General features: G+C 33.4%; 2 protein-coding genes across 2 annotated transcripts; both read left to right on the plus strand.

Annotated features, from left to right (window-relative positions):
• Positions 1–9502: 9502 nt before the first annotated feature.
• LOC145793552 (uncharacterized) lies at positions 9503–16636 on the plus strand. The gene is made up of 8 exons (XM_082876403.1): positions 9503–9980; positions 15248–15533; positions 15631–15660; positions 15750–15824; positions 15958–16000; positions 16077–16283; positions 16363–16452; positions 16550–16636. Exons 1-5 carry the CDS (start codon positions 9747–9749, stop codon positions 15996–15998), a joined length of 666 nt encoding a protein of 221 aa, XP_082732529.1. The 5' UTR covers positions 9503–9746; the 3' UTR covers positions 15999–16000; positions 16077–16283; positions 16363–16452; positions 16550–16636.
• LOC145790793 (uncharacterized) lies at positions 14282–15079 on the plus strand. Its single transcript, XM_082869532.1, has 2 exons — positions 14282–14353; positions 14429–15079. Exons 1-2 carry the CDS (start codon positions 14282–14284, stop codon positions 15077–15079), a joined length of 723 nt encoding a protein of 240 aa, XP_082725658.1.
• Positions 16637–17797: the final 1161 nt, after the last annotated feature.

Here is a 17797-nt window from a genome sequence, read left to right on the forward strand (position 1 = left end):
TTTTGAAATATTTTTCAAAGATTTCATCTCTCTTTCATTCATTTCCACTTTGTCCTTGCTCGGTTTACCGAAAAGCGCAATTTTTGACAAAATGCGAGCCTCGGAACATCGCAGAAACTTTATTTCAAAAATGTTTTTGAAAGAGAGAGTTTTAAGTCTAAAATCTTTTGATCGAGATCGTTCTGGTCCAGAACAGGGGTATGAAGTTGAGATTTGACTCTCTCTTTGCCGAAGAAATTGAACCTTTGCCCTGCACACCTTTCTCCACCATGTAAATCATCAGTCGCGTTGAAATCTTATGGACGGTCAAAAATGGGGTGTCTACACCTGGCTGCAAAACAGAGGTGTTTCCGGGTGATGTTCGCATTGGCATGCATGGTTCATTACCTCCGCTCGAGTGCTTACATAGCATATAGTTAATTTGTTAATTAAATTAGTTGACTCCTTTGAATTTGTAATAATTAGCTAGTGTAGTTACGTTATTTCATTTGGTTTGTAATAGCTAGTTAATTAGCTTAGCTTAGGCTATTTATTTGGACCCTCTTGTGCGAGGGCCAATGTGTAATAATGTGCATGCCAAAAATGGATAGAATAGAACATCACGTTTTAATTAGCATTTTTCTTGTATAAAGCATCCATGTGTCTTGCATGCATAAAGTTCGGCTCATCATTCGAACAAGCATTGTCATTTAAATACTTCCTTGAAAACGTGCTTAAACCGCATGCTATCAAAAATTGATTCACTTGCCACATTAGTAGCCGAGCCTATTGATTGTATCTTTTATGTGTTGCATTAGGCACATTGCATTAGTTAGGATCATGCATTTTTCTAACTATTTTCTCTCTTTTTGCTCGCCTTGAAAATTGGCGTAAGCATTTATTATTTTAGCATATTGCATGCGTATGATTGTTTCCATGTAAAGCATGCTTACCATGAGGCTAAAATGCTGAAGTGATATATCTATTCGAATGCTTGTGGATGTAGGCTTTTTGCTTAAATTGGAATGTTTTGATGAAATGCACATACGAGCTCGCTTTTTCAAGTGACACCTATTCAAACAAACATGGGATCAAAGTGTTCCATTTTTTGTGAATTAGGCTATGCTTGTGTGCAACACATAATAAAGATAGCCTAATAATCGGAACAAGAGCATATAATATAAATAAGAATCACATCATGATTAGTAGAGGCCGATCTTTGATTGGGCGAGTGGGGTGCTTAATTCATGACCTTCCCCTCTTGTACCTAAGTTTCCGAGCCGAGACACTTTGGTGATGACGGACACGTGGCCTTTGGCACCAGTCATGGGTTTCCTAAATTTTTTAAAAATATTTAGGTAGTGACTTTGTATCTGGCAAAGTAGTCCATTTTTGGCATTTTGATTTAAAATTCGATTTTCCGAAAGAATTGCCGAATTTTGACTCATTTGTGTTTATCTATTTCACATTGCACTTTTAGAATCAGATTCAGAACCATGAGAGCCCAAACTGTAGGGCTAGTCGTATCCAAAAGGAGAACAAAAAGTCAAGCTACACATACCTTGAATATAAAAAAAACAGAAAATCATTTCATGGAAAGCATTTAACAATCACAAAAAGAGGAATACTTGAAGAAATAATGAAAAATATATTTAAAAACTTATTGAATACCATACAACTTGTTCAAACCATTATATAATCAAAAATCAAAAAGAAAACCCTATTTATTTAGCTACGGTTTCATCAAAACCCTAGGAATAGAAGAACTAGCCATTCATAGAGGATTGGGAAGAGGTAGAGGAAGAGGAAACCACCATGTGAGATATTCTTGAAGCTTGAAGCCCTTCTCTTCCGACCCTAGCGCCTCCTATCCTTTGGAAAATTTTACAACCCTAATCCAGCCTTTTCTTCTTCCATTTACATCACCAGTTTTTCCAAAACAAGTTCAAAAGATTGAGCACAATTTTCAAGGCACTGCTGTACGTATGGGAAATACCACCACACATGTAGAGAAGGTTTCGTATGTGCGGGAAAAACCCTCCGCACGTGCATTTTTTGCAGTAGCTGTTTGGCTTCATTGGTTGGGCCGCACGTGCGGAAATGGTCCTCTACACATGCGAGAAGTCCTTTTTGCCTAACATGTTGTGTTTTTACTCATTTTGTGCTCCAACCGCATCCAACCCGATTGGCATTAAACAGACAAAAAAATACCCCATTTGACTAGCAAGGTTAACGGATCCAAATTACTAGCCTCAATGCTGTACAATTCGGCCTCGATCAGTGTTCTTGGCTCGAGCATAGGTTTCATCTCTCGAGCAGTATTTCAAATTTGGGTTGTTTGCTCGAGCGCACGATTCGTCACTCGAGCAATCTATCATCTATCAGCTCTGAAAAATTGAGTCAAATTACTTCAAAAGTTAAGCCTTACACACTTTTCCATCACTTTTCACTTCACTTCATACTCTCTTTACATTAACTCTCATTTTCTTTTCTCTCATCTCTCTCTAGAAACCCTCCAACCCACTTCATTTACTCCTTGATCTCTCTACCCATTGATATTTCAACCTTGGAGCCTTTATTAATTTTGAAGAGCTCGTCAAGGGCTACATGGTGTATAGTGGAGATTGGATTTTAGCACCGTTGGTTTCAGAAATTCCACCATTTCTTCTCAAGGTCTTAAGGTAGGGATGTTCTTTGAGTTATATATATGGTTTTTGGCATATCTTGTCCTTCTCACTATGTTTCCTAGTGTAGATTGACCTTTAGATGTTGAATTTAGAAAATATTAGGGAAAATGTATTCTTCATCATGATTTGGTCCAAGACAAATTATTTTGGGTATACTTCAAACTATTTGGGGATATTGTTTGTAGTGTTTTATAAATAGGGGGGGAGGGGGAACACCTTTTTTGATAAAAACGCTAGCTTTTGGAAAATTTTGGGAAAAAGTGAAATTGATGTGATATTTGTAAAATTGATGATAAATCTCTTGAGAATATGAAGAAAACTTTTTGGGTTATTACATTATTGAGGCATGCATGAAAGGAAATGAAAAGTTTGGTTGAACAATTATGGAAACATGGGATGTGCATGTTGGCACATTAGAAAATTAAATGATGGATATTAATTGTGAATAGGTGGGAATCTCATATGTTACATGGATTTGTATTTTGCTATGATTTTGAAAATTTTGAATTCTGGAAATTATACTTGAACAAATGTGAGAGATGTTGGTAATATTGTGTAAAGGAGATAATTATATATAGCCTATTCTCATTGATTCATTTGCATTATTTTGAACTTTGTTCACCTGTGATCATAACTTTGAAACAAATCCCTGATTTTGACAAAGACAATTGTTGTTGATGAAGACATTTTGGGATTAATACGTTTGGTAAGTCCAGTTAAATGTGTAAATTGGAAATTAAGTTGCCTTGAGTGTCCTTGGTGTAAGACTAGAAACACGCACGTGTGGGTACCTAAGCCCTCTGGTTAGTAGCCGGTAAGGTAGGATTTTGGTAATGCTTGATATGTCTACTTGTGGACACTAGCCTTAGAGAATTACCGGAGTCCTATTTACTACCCCACTGTTTAACTCTTGGTTTTTGAGATAGTGCATAAATTTTTAAAAGAATGTAAACATTTGACATTTGATCATGTCAATGGCACTATATTTACAAAGCTTACGAGATTGCTTAAAATATATATATACATACCTTGTGAAGATATCTTTATTGGGTTTTGTGCTCACTGTTAGTGGAATTGTTCAGGAAATAATGTAGTGATTCCACCTAGTTGAAGTGTGCAAAAGTGTTGAGAGCAGCAAACTCTTCTTTTTGTGTGATGTTAATGTAAGCCAAGGGCTTTATGTGTTGGGTTGTTAACCTTTTTGTTTAATCAGACTTAAACCTTGGAACTAGCCTCAAGGCATTTACTTATTTGTTCACTTCTTTTTCTTCCCTATATAGTCGCACATGCTATAGATTCATCTTTTAAAAGAGTGAATATATATTGCATGTGCACACTTCTTTTGTAAACTCTTACCCTAAAATGAAATACTAATTGAAGGAGTTGGTACATCAAGGTAAAATTGCATGTTGGGTTGCCTATTCCATTTAATTTTAGTGTTAATATTTTAGGAGCGTTACATTTTTGATGATTATAATTAGATTTTAGTGAATTCCTTCCATATTAGTAGCACAAAAATTTAAATTTTGAAATAATTGTGTGTACTTTCTTTTTTAAAGTCGTAATTTATGAAATAAGTAGAATTTAATTGTTATGGTTAAATTAGAGTTAACAAATAGATTTTTTTTAAAAATAAAAAAATAATTAAATTTTAGTGAATTGCTTCCTTATATAGTGACACACAAATTTAAATTTTGAAATAGTTGAGCATACTTTCCTTTTAAAAGTCATAATTTGTTAGAATTTTATTATTATGTTTAAATGAGAGTTTAACCAATAGAAATTTTTTTTATTATTTAAAAATTAAAAAATCATAAAATTTTTAGTTTGAGGATTTATAACTACCACAACTCTAGTGGTTGAAAACCCCTTTTTCCCTTAATATATACTAATATATTACCCGCACTATGCACGGTGTATAAATAAATAATTAAAAATTATTTTTTTAATTAAAATAATAATATAAAATTTATTAAAAATATGTAGTAAAAATGATTTATAATTAATTAAATTTTATTAATTTTCTCAGAGTTACACATAAGAGAAATTTTTTATTCAGATATCATTAATTGTGTGTTTTTAAGTTCTTAATAAAATAAAATAAAAAAAAACTGCATGTCATAATTTAATTGGTAAAAATTAAAGAATAAATTAAAAAATTATATTTATGATAAAATATAAATACATTTCAATTTATAAGTTTCATAATTTTAATTTAACATATGATAACAGTAAATTATATTTGTTTATATACTGAGCCTCCGTTTGGGAAGTGGGTTGGCTTTTTGGCTATTTTAGTCTGGGCTATTTTAGCCTGGTTTGGGAAGGGCTTTTTGGCTTTTTGGCTTTTTTGACTTTTTTTGTGAGAGAGGATTGTAATGATTATGGGTTGGATTTGATGTTTTGTTTTTTGTGGCTAAAATAGCCTATTTTGTTTTTTGTGGCTATTTTAGCCAAAAAAGCCTGGGCTTTTTCTTGCCAAACGGAGGCTGATTTTTCTTATTTTGCAAAGCCTAAAAATTTGTTTACTCAAAATTATAAATTGTCTTATGTCAAAGTTTTTACGTGAAAACGGATTAATATTGACTTGTGGTGTTGGACTAAATATTAAAAGTGACGTAAAAGCTATTCCACTCAATATTTATTTCAATATGACCCTCACCTAATCATTGAAAATTGCTTCTATTGGTTCGTGACCGATATGAGCTAATTTAGGAGTTTCAATATTGGATTGAATATTAAAAATGAGCCTAGAAAATCTAATCCTAGTCGATTATTTTTTTCAACAATTCTTGGTTTAAGTCAATAATACATCATATTTTAATAACTCAATGTCATAAAATATATATATATACATATATAATCTTAATTTTTACGGTTCATTTTATCAATCAATAAAAAATAAGTTTTTTAATTACTTAAAAAATTAAATATCAAAAGAAAAATCTATAAAAGATGTGAATTGATTCGTATATTTTAATGGTAAAAGAATTTAAATTTTAAAAATGATTAGTTAATTCCTTTTCAAATTTTTAAATTTAAATTTTTAAATGAATTAATTAACTTAATAAGATTTTTTTTTTCCAAATGATTCAACAAATGCTAGCCAATAGAAATTTTTTTAATTATTTAAAAAATTAAACATGAAGAGAAAAAATCTATGGAAGATGTGAATTGATTCCTATATTTTAGTGATACAAAAATTTAAATTTAAACCTGATTAGTTAAGTTTCCTTTTCAAATTTCTAAATTTTAAATTTTAAATTGATTAATTAACTTTTCTTTTGAAATGTGTAAATCAAGGCATAATAAGAATTTTTTTTTAAATGATTCAATAAAAGTTAGCAAATAGAAAATTTTTAATTATTTAAAAAATTAAACATCAAGAGAAAAAATTTATGAAAGATGTGAATTGATTCCTATATTTTAGTGGTATAAAAATTTAAATTTTGAAACTATTTAGTTAACTTTCCTTTTCAAAATTTTAATTTTAAAATTTTAAATGGATTAATTTTCTTTTTGCAATGTATAAATCAATGCATAATATATACATTTTTTTTTATAATGATTCAATGAAAGTTAGCCAAAAGAAGATTTTTTAATTATTTAAAAAATAAGAATTCTAGAAAAATAGTATGAGGGTTTTGAGTTTCACAAGACTTTTCTCATTAGAAATCTAATTTTCCTTAATATATAGATATAGATTCCTTTGAAAAATAACATTGGATAGAAAAATTAAGGGAAAATAATTTGAAAAAAAAAAAAAACCTAAGAGTTTGAATCTTATAATAAAATAAATCCTTAATTTAAAATTTTATCAATTTAAATTCTTGTCTTTCACTTTGTTATCTATCTAAGTCTTCTACTATTTTTGTTAAGTAAAATTAACAGAAAAATACTATTTAAGCTATTAAACTCACTGAGAAAGGGTCTTTTAGGCATTTTATTATAACTTATATTGAGTTTAATAATTACAATATTTTTTTTATCAGTTTTATTTAATAGAAATAGGCATATTACATTCTTTGTTAAATCTGGTTAAATTTAACTGAAATATAAGTGTTAAAGACTATAAAACATAAAGGCGTATCATGCATTGGTTGTAGTATCATCCACATAATAAATTTAATCTTATTTTTGTTTTTATTTTTTTATATTATGTATCTCACTGTTGCAAATTGTTAGAAAACTTGAATGGAATGTTTTTCTCATGGTGGCCTGCAGCAGGCAGAGACAATGACCTTAATTTTAGTTAAATGTCATTCAGCTCAAATTTCTCATATTTATCACCTTTTTCTACTTCTTGTCACCCTTGGAGTCTTCACAGGGCCGGCCCTGAGGCAAGCGACTAAGCCGGTTGTCTTGGGACCCTTAATTCTGTGTAAAAATTAGGGCCTTCGAATGATTTAGTTTATATGTTTAGTTTGAGTGGTTGAAATAAAATAATCATTATATCATAATGTTTATTTTAACATTTCGTTCACTTAAAAATGATAAAAAAATTTACATATAAAATCATCATTGTGAGAGAATAGTCATTCTATAGAGAGGATGAAAAATGACCATGCCATTTTATTCAATTTTATTTCAATAAACCAAACATTACATTATTATAATATTAGTTTAAAAATAAAATTTCATTGAACTTTTTTTTTTTCAAATTGGATTTATTACTTAATATTTTAAATAATTTTCGGGCATAGCCTAGGTAAAAAATTAATAATTTTAGTATTTATACACGCAAGCAAATTTTGTGTTGATAAAAAAAATATAAAAAAAAGCTACATATTTTTATTTTTTGTAATTATGTATAAAGACTCCAATTTTGAACTTCGCCTTGGCACAATAAAGTCAAGGCGGTCCTTAGTCTTCAAAGTTTTAGAAAACTCTTGCCCTTAATTATGTCTTCCTTTCTTACCGACTGTTGCAAGTCTTTGTTAAACCTTGTTTAACTTGACCAAGTAATGGAACCGGAGATTTTTGTATTGTCATGTCATTACAAATAAATTTTCCTATACAAAAAAAATTATTTTGAACACACAGCAAGACCCATAAATTACTGTACGACATATTTGTTTGTCAGTTAATTTTTTCGTTGAATATGTACGGAAAAATTGTGAATCAATAGTGTAATTATAAGTGTAATTAATGTAAGGTTTCATTAACTCTATGGTGCCGCTGTTTTCTATACTCCAAGCAAAAAGTGTCTGTGTTAGAATAGAAAAGTTAGTTTATTTTTTATTTTTTATTTTTTAATATATATAAGAGTTCCATTAATTCTTATTTTATTATAACAAAATAATTAATTTATCAAACTAAATTGTATTTTTTAAAAATTAATTTTAAAATTAAAATCAAACAAATCATACATGTTTTTACTTTTTTAAAACTGGCTTAAATTAATGCATCAAACGTGAAATTGAAAGGGAAAAAAATTGTAATTGAACAAATCAATTTATCAAACCATAAGCAAAAAAAAAAAAAATGAAACTTAAAAGAAAAAATAGCTGTATACAAAAATTAAAAAAAAAAAAAACCACCTTAAGGCCAAAATATATACAATTCACATCCAACATCTGTAAAAATAATAATAATAATAATAATAATAAATAAATAAATAAATAAATAAATAAATATGAGGCATTCAAACTTTAAAATCCCCTGTCAAATATCCGAAAATCTTTCTAAATCATTCAAACAAAATTTTGAAAACCTTCAATTTCAATTCACAAAACAAAAACTACAAAGTGGATCCCCATGTCAATTCTGTGGAGGCGGTTGGGAATAAGTAGAAAAATCAAAAGAACTCTCATTTCTAAATTCGGTCTCCATTGGATTGTGCCTGTGACACCCCAAAATTTAAGGACATCATAATAAGATTTACAATTTAAAATTTAATTTTCTTAATTAAGAACTCTTACTTAATGTTGCCACCAAGTTTATCAAAATCTAATAACTAACATCCCATAAATTAAAAGTTCTTAAGTTACAATTCCAAATAAACTTAAAACTTAGTCTTAAAATAAATAAAAAAAACACAAATATAAAAAATAAAACTAGGAAAATGGTTCATGGAATCTTGGGCATTCTTCAAGCTAACCAAGGCTGAATGTCGCCTTGCAAGGCCTCGGCACTTCCTTCGGTTTCTTCGATACCTAGCATAAAAACCCAGGGCAATGCGAATGTCAATCAGTGACGAGCTCAATAAGATACTACAACCTGAAAATACCTACCCCGATAATAATATTCACAAATAATAAATATTGTGTAATAACAAAATAACAAGCAACATTTAACAAATATAACCGGAATGCGATTGGTTGAAATATTAACAATAGACAATAAAAATAATGGCAAGCGGAACCAGTATTTCATAGTAAGGAAAAATGCCAACCTTTCTTTCTAAATTCACATAGATTTAGTTTAGCAGGTAGGTTTAAGTAACTCCCCGCGGAGCACTATTTCCACTCAACCGCTAAGCAATGGCCACGGGAAATTCTGACTCTCCCTTGGTCAAATATTCAAATATTACTTACTGTCACTACCAATGATGCCCACGCACCAGGGTTACGTACCCGAGTCGTGGCATCACAGTCTGTCCCAAGGGAACGGTCTATGTTGTGACACCCGCACCACCAACCTTATATTGTCTACACCAATAAGAGCCGAAATACCTTCCCGTGCCATGTTAGGGTTCGCAACTCACTTGCGCAAGATTCTAAACCAGGCTCGCCCCATCACTTTTAAATTTTATATGTATCATCGGTTCAATTTTGTGTTTCTTTACTTCGTTGAATTCACATTTTTATACATGCACTACAGGAAAATATAGCAAACAAGACGGGGTTTTTAGCGACGCCGCGCCCCCCGTCGCAAAAAACCGTTTTTTGCGACGGTAACTTCTACTGTCGCAAATAATAGCCTTTAGCGACGGTACTGACCCGTCGGTAATGAAACTAAGCGGAGGCGTCGGAAATGGGGAAGTATTAGCGACGGTAAGTAAAACCGTCGCAAAAAACCTTTTTTTTGAGACGGCATATATCATTTGCGACGGCAAATTTCCGTCGCAAAAAAGGATTAATGCAAACGGCACCGTTTTTCGTTCTATTTGCGACGGTGTACATCATACCGTCGCAAAAAGTCCAAAAAAAAAACCCTCCTTTTTCCTTCTGCCTCCCGCTCGATCCTCCTCACCAAATCCCTAACTTCACCCCCAAATTTCCCAAACGGCCTACGAGGAAGACAGCGGTGGTGCGGCGGCTCCGGCTCCGGCGACAAGAGTGGTGCTCCGGCGACGACCCTCTCTCCCTCTGCGTATGCTCTCTCTCTCTCTCTCTCTCTCGGTCTGTGTATATATATATGAATCTGTCTATATATATATATGCAATGTATATAAATCTATATATATATATATATATAAATCTGAAATGTATATAAATCTATATATATATATAAATCTGAAATGTATATAAATCTATATATAAATCTGAAATGTATATAAATCTATATATATATATATATATATATAAATCTGAAATCTGTCTATATATATATATAAATCTGTTTATCTGAAATCTATATATAAAAATCTGTTATATATATATATAAATCTGTCTATATATATATATATAAATCTGTCTATATATATGTATATAAATCTGTTTATTAATAACATACTTTAATTAAGAACATACTTTAATTAATAAATCTGTCTATATATATGTATATAAATCTGAAATCTGTCTATATATAACAGATTTGTCTCATGGTTATTAATAAATCTGTCTATATATATGTATATATATATATATATATATATATAAAACTGTTTATTTTTTAATTATTATCAACATTTATCAATTATTATCAATTATTATCAATTAGTGTTTTTAAGTTTTTTTAATTATTTTTATGGTTGTTTTCATTTATATCTCTTCAACTATTATCATTTTTTTTTTCTATTTCATCCATAAATTATCAATTTTACCATTCAATCGTTCAAGTTTTTTAGTTTTTTATTTTTTCCAAATCATATGCTCTAATTAGAAATAGTTTGTCAAAATCAGTAAAAATTATATGCATATATATATAGTTTGTCTAATTAGAAATAGTTTGTCAAAATCATATGCTCTAATTAGAAATAGTTTGTCAAAATCATATGCTCTAATCATATGCTCTAATCCTTTAAGTTTAAATTATCATTTTTTTTTTCTATTTCATCCATAAATTATCAATTTTACCATTCAATCGTTCAAGTTTTTTATTTTTTTATTTTTTCCAAATCATATGCTCTAATTAGAAATAGTTTGTCAAAATCAGTAAAAATTATATGCATATATATATAGTTTGTCTAATTAGAAATAGTTTGTCAAAATCATATGCTCTAATTAGAAATAGTTTGTCAAAATCATATGCTCTAATCATATGCTCTAATCCTTTAAGTTTAAATTATCATTTTTTTTTTCTATTTCATCCATAAATTATCAATTTTACCATTCAATCCTTCAAGTTTTTTATTTTTTCCAAATCATATGCTCTAATTAGAAATAGTTTGTCAAAATCAGTAAAAATTATATGCATATATATATAGTTTGTCTAATTAGAAATAGTTTGTCAAAATCATATGCTCTAATTAGAAATAGTTTGTCAAAATCATATGCTCTAATCATATGCTCTAATCCTTTAAGTTTAAATTATCAATTTTTTTTTTCTATTTCATCCATAAATTATCAATTTTACCATTCAATCCTTCAAGTTTTTTATTTTTTTATTTTTTCCAAATCATATGCTCTTAAATAGGAATTTTAGACATTTCGTTAATTTGCCAAATAGGATGTCGAGTGAATATTTATGTGTAGGTATTATATTTAGAGTTACTTTGGTGAGATATTCTTGTGGATGTGTACAGATGATGGATAAGAGTTGGATTGATTTGCCAAATAGGATGTCGAGTGAATACATTAATGGGATTGATGAATTCCTTGTGTTTGCCTACACCAATAGGGTTGAAGGTTCGATGATCAGTTGTCCATGTAGGAAGTGTGAGAATCGATACTATTTTGTACGAGATGGTGTACGGGAGCATCTGATTTTGAATGGTTTTTTTAAAAAATACAAACATTGGATTAATCATGGGGAATCTTACATATCTCTGCATAGTAATCGAGAGAATGAAACATTAGCTAATTTAGACATTGGAGATGATATGATTGGAATGATACAAGGGGCTATGGGAAATCCACATGTCGGTACAAGTGTTGAGGGTGATGAACCACAGGGGCCTGATCCCCGTGCATCTGAACCCCAGCTCGGTCCAAATGCAGAGACTGCAAAGTATTTCAAACTTCTTCAAGATGCACAAAGTGAATTGTATCCGGGTTGTCAGAAGTTCACATCTTTGTCATTCATTGTTCGACTTCTACATTTGAAGGTGCTTAATCAGTGGACGGACAAGTCTGTTGACATGTTGCTTGAGTTATTGAATGAGGCGTTTCCGTTGGGTGTGAAACTCCCGGACTCATATTATAAAGCTCAAAAGGTCACAACAGATTTGGGCTTCACGTATGAGACGTGGGATGCATGTCCCAACAGTTGCATGTTGTTTCGAAACGAGGACGCCAATCTTGATAAATGTGTCATATGCAACAGTTCTAGATGGAAATCAAATGGTGATGGTGGTTCAAATGGTCCTAACACAGGTGGCAAACAAGTAGCTGCAAAACAGATGAGGTATTTTCCTTTAAAGTCAAGGTTGCAGAGGTTGTTTATGTCATCCAAGACGGCCAAGTTAATGAGATGGCATGCAGAGGAACGAACTGATGATGGTGTCTTCAGGCATCCTGCTGACTCCCTTGCATGGAAAGATTTTGACCGTCGGAATATTGACTTTAGTAATGATTGCCGAAGTGTAAGGCTTGGCTTAGCATCTGATGGTTTTAACCCATTCAGGACGATGAACATAGTTCATAGCACTTGGCCTGTTGTGCTCATTCCATACAACTTGCCGCCATAGATGTGCATGAAGCAACCATTTCTAATTTTATCTGTGCTTATTGACGGCCCGAAAGGACCTGGTGACAAGATTGATGTTTATATGCAACCGTTGATTGAGGAGTTGAAAGAACTATGGAATGAGGGTGTGTCAACATTTGATGCATCAACAAATCAAATGTTTCAAATGCATGCAGCTTTACTGTGGACAATTAGTGATTTTCCTGCATACGCAAACTTGTCAGGATGGAGCACTAAAGGAGAATATGCATGTCCTTGTTGCAATAAGGAAACTACATCGTGTTGGTTGAAGCATAGTAGGAAACAATCATACTTGGGTCATCGCAGATTTTTACCTACTGGCCATAAATTCCGGAAGGATAAAGTATCATTTGATGGTAGTCGGGAAGTCAGACTCAAACCAAAATTGTTGTCTGGAACTGAGATGTTGCTACAATTAGAATCTGAGGGTATTTTAACCCAATACAATAGGGATGACCTTAAGGAGAGGCATATGAGACAGGTAGAGAAGGAGAAAGCTGGACATCGCACCCATAGTTGGAAGAAAAAGAGTATCTTTTATGAATTGCCATATTGGGAGCACAATCTAATAAGACACAACCTCGATGTGATGCATATAGAGAAGAATGTTTGTGACAATGTGTTGTGGACAATATTAGGGGTTGCAGGAAAATCGAAGGATAGTGTTAATGCTCGGCGTGATTTACAAGATATGAATATTAGAAAACCCCTACATTTGCAGTTAAGAGGGTCGAATAAAGCCTATTTACCACCAGCACAATTCACGATGACCAAGGATGAGAAAGATTTGTTCTTGAAAGTGTTGAAGGAAGTAAGAGTTCCCGACGGGTATTCATCCAATATATCACGTCGTGTGCGCTTACATGATAGAAGCATTGGGGGTCTTAAGAGCCACGATAGTCATATTCTGATGCAACAACTTATTCCATTGGCTATTCGCAGATCGTTACCGAAGAATGTAATTGAACCCTTGATTGAATTGAGCAATTTCTTTAGACAATTGTGTTCGAAAGTGAATCGTGCGACGGATTTGCAATATATTAAAGATCGTATCGCTGTAACACTTTGTCATCTAGAGAAAATATTTCCTCCGAGTTTTTTTGATATAATGGAGCACTTGCCTATACATCTAGCTGATGAAGCGTTATTGGGTGGAGCGATTCAGTTTCGATGGATGTATCCAATTGAGAGGTATCTTCTTACTTTGAAGCAATACGTGCGTAATAGAGCTCGTCCTGAAGGATCAATTGCTAAAGGATATCTTATGGAAGAATGCATGAATTTTTGTGCACAATATCTCAGTGATGTGGAAACCAAATCTAGTCGACCCGTGAGGAACTATAGTGGTGCTGATAATTTGGGTCATGCTACTGGTGAAAACACAAGCTTTTATCTTGATAATACTTCTTGGGTACAAGCTCATCGGTACATCTTATGCAATACAAGCGCGGTTCAACCATTCATAAAGTAGGTTAAGTCACTCACTCAATATTTTATTATGTTTATTGAATTTTCAACTAAAATTTTTGTATGGCTAAAATTTCAATCTACACAGCAAACACCTTGAAGTACTTAAGCTCAAAATGCCTCGTATCGACGATCATCAACTTCGGCGTGAACATTTTGAAACTTTTCACATTTGGTTCAAGGAACATGTATGTATTTAACTCTATAGATTCTAGTTACTTAAGTCGATCTACATTTTAAATTTTACATTTCGTGTTAAATAGGTCCAAACTTTGCGAAGGACTACTGATGTCATACTTTCTGAAGAGCTTATTCTATTGGCAAATGGTCCTCATAACCTGGCAAGGAGGTTCAACGGGTATATACTGAATGGGTTTCGGTATCGAGTAAAGGCCATGGATGATCGTCGAGCCACACAAAATTGTGGTGTAGCTTTGAAGGCAGATACCATAAGTTATGCTAGTCGAAAAGACAAGAATCCTCGTCTGGGGTCTGTGTACTATTATGGACAATTGACAGATATTGTTGAGATTCGATATTCCAATGAGAAGAAACATGTGTTGTTTAAGTGTGATTGGATTGACAACATTCACGGAAAGAAAGAAGATGTCTTCAATTTCACGTTGGTGAACTTCAATCATTTGTTGTACCGAGATGATCGAATTACCAATGAACCTTTCATCTTGGCGTCCCAAGCAGAGCAAGTTTGGTATGTTGCAGACCCGTTACAACCAGACTGGCAAGTCGTGGTGAAGATGTCTCAAAGAGGTTTATTTGATATGAGTTCAACTGATCCACAAATCGAGCCATACATGAGCCAACAATTGGAAGAAAATATAATGCTTCGTGATGAAGAAGTTGGTTGGGTGAGGGAAGCCGCAGAAGGGGAAACAGTTGATGTTCAAATATGCTGATATGTAATCAACATTAGTAATTCAATTAAGGCCAAGGTTGTAGTTAATCATCAATTTCTTAATTTACTTTGTCTTTGTAATTGTATTAGTTCAAATCATGTCATATTATAGTTGATGACAAACCATTGTCTATGTTTCTAATGTCAATTAATGTTATATTGCTTGAAGATTATTATGGGAAGGAAGAGGAAGCCTGATCATCCCCGGCGCATGATGTCTGATGTGCTACATAACAGGACATCAGTAGCACCACCATTAGAGGAGGCATCACATCGGCCAGCATCGGAGGGGCCATTAGTGCCACCAGCATCTGAGGGGCCATTACCACCGTATCGACCACCATCAGTGGCACCACAGCAGCTACCATGTACTCGGCCTCCACGCCTACCATCGGTGCGTCCACCATCAATGGCACCACAGCAGCTATCATCATCAGCTTATGAGCCATCCGCAGGTATTTAAATTTGCTTTGAGTTGCATGAAAATTATTTACACATACATTTATTTATGCTCATTATATATAACTTGTTTATTCTCATTGTATTTTGCAGACCCTTCGACTTCTTCACAGCCCACATCAGGTTTATTTGATATGATTTGTATTCACATTATTTAAATTTGCATTTGGTTGTTACCATTGCATATTGTTTATTATTATTGTATATCGCAGGTCATGTTAGTTCTTCATCGACCTCGACTAGGCGTGGTAGAGGATGTGCCAAGGGCATTAAAGAGTGGGGTACTGGTAAAAAGCTACACATACAATTTGATGGAAATTACTGCCCAATAGGAGATAACGTGGCCAAGTTAACTACTCAACTTGGCATTATTGTCCGGAATGGTAACATTGTTCCTCTTACTTTTGTTGACTGGAACAGTGTGCCTGATGATATTGTTGATGCTATCTGGAAGGATGTGAAGGTAAAAGTATATTTTTGTCCACAAATTCGAATTCCAAATTTGTGTTATACTTAGCCTTAAACTTTGTGTTTTATAGGACAATTTGAATATATGTCCAGAGGAGTACAAGCCAATCTGCATGAAAAACTGCAACAGCATATGGAAGGATCACAAGAACAAGCTTAAGGCTAAGTATTTCAAGCCTAGAAGCTCTGATCCTAATCTGAAGGATGATGTTCCTATGAACGTTGTGCCAAGCCAGTGGGAACAACTTGTAGAGTATTGGCGTACTTCCGATGCTGAGGTATACAATTACGTTATATTTATGATATGTAAACATACAAATCATATTTACATACTTACATTTGTTGAACTTGTTATAGAAAATTGCAAGTAGGAACGCTAAAAATCGGCGAGCTCACGGCATAGCTCATACCACAGGGCGTACTACTTTCTCTCAGATACGGCATGAGGTTTACATTTTATTGTTTTATTTTTCTATATAAATAAACATTGTATATTTGCAAATTATTTGGATTCTAATTTTCATATTTCTAAAAAAAAATTTAGATGACCAGTAAGGGGGAGTCTACTGATAAGATGAATGTTTGGCTTATGACACGTAGAGTAGATGACCTAGAGGTTATCCAGACCTTGGTAGTTTCCAAACACCTTTGATTGTATTTAAAGTTTGTTTTTTGTGTGTCAACCATCTTAATTTCGCGTATACTTGTGTGTCTTATTCAATACAGGATGAGTTTAATCGTCAACTCTCTATGCTACCTGAGGATGGTCGGACTTTGGAGGCTAGGAATGCCATTTTCCATGAGTTGATAGGTCATGACAGACATGGATATTGTCGCACATACGGGAGAATCGTGCCTCGCAGAGTGGTGTATAAGGATGGTGCTGGGCCATCACAGTCAACACCCCATCCATCGACTATTGATCAGATCACGCAGCAGGTTCGTGCTGAGCTAAGGGATGAGTTGAGGGAGGAGCTGCGAGCAGAGTTCTCTACACATTTGCAGCAGATGAGAGCTGAGATGATGGCCCTTGTGTCACAGGGGGCGAGTGTGGATCCCAACAGACAGGTTCCATATAAACATCACAATTGTTTGATAGTTCAATTTTCACTCAAGATTATGTATGAAATTCGAATATGATTAACACATTATGCACTGACTAACATAGGTTCCTGATGCATCGAGTGGCCACCGGGCATTTAGGGAATCTGCAGAAGATGAGAATCCATATACACCACCACGAGAAGATCAGGTATACAATTTATCTTTGCATTCTAAGCGAAAATACATCTTTGTGTTTCAGAAACTTGAATTCGAGGCGTTAACGCCCCAAAATCAGCAAACGGCATCGGTTTAGGACAAAACTTGGCACACACGACCGCCTAGGCACGAGAGACTTGTGGGAGAAGACGGGGCTCGAATCGGGTTCCCGGTTTGGGAGTTAGAGCCGGATTTCACTTTAGGTAAACAACTTCCTTAAGAAACTTGAATTCGAGGCGTTAACGCCCCAAAATCACCAAACGGCGTCGGTTTACCACGAAACGTGGCACACACGACCGCCTAGGCACGAGAGACTTGTGGGAGAAGACGGGGCTCGAATCGGGTTCCCGGTTTGGGAGTTAGAGCCGGATTTCACTTTAGGCAAACAACTTCCTTAAGAAACTTGAATTCGAGGCGTTAACGCCCCAAAATCACCAAACGGCGTCGGTTTAGCACGAAACTTGGCACACACGACCGCCTAGGCACGAGAGACTTGTGGGAGAAGACGGGGCTCGAATCGGGTTCCCGGTTT

The sequence above is a fragment of the Camellia sinensis genome, chromosome 1 (genome assembly GCF_055761805.1).
Source record: "Camellia sinensis isolate YWXY chromosome 1, ASM5576180v1, whole genome shotgun sequence".
In the NCBI taxonomy this organism is placed as follows: domain Eukaryota; kingdom Viridiplantae; phylum Streptophyta; class Magnoliopsida; order Ericales; family Theaceae; genus Camellia; species Camellia sinensis.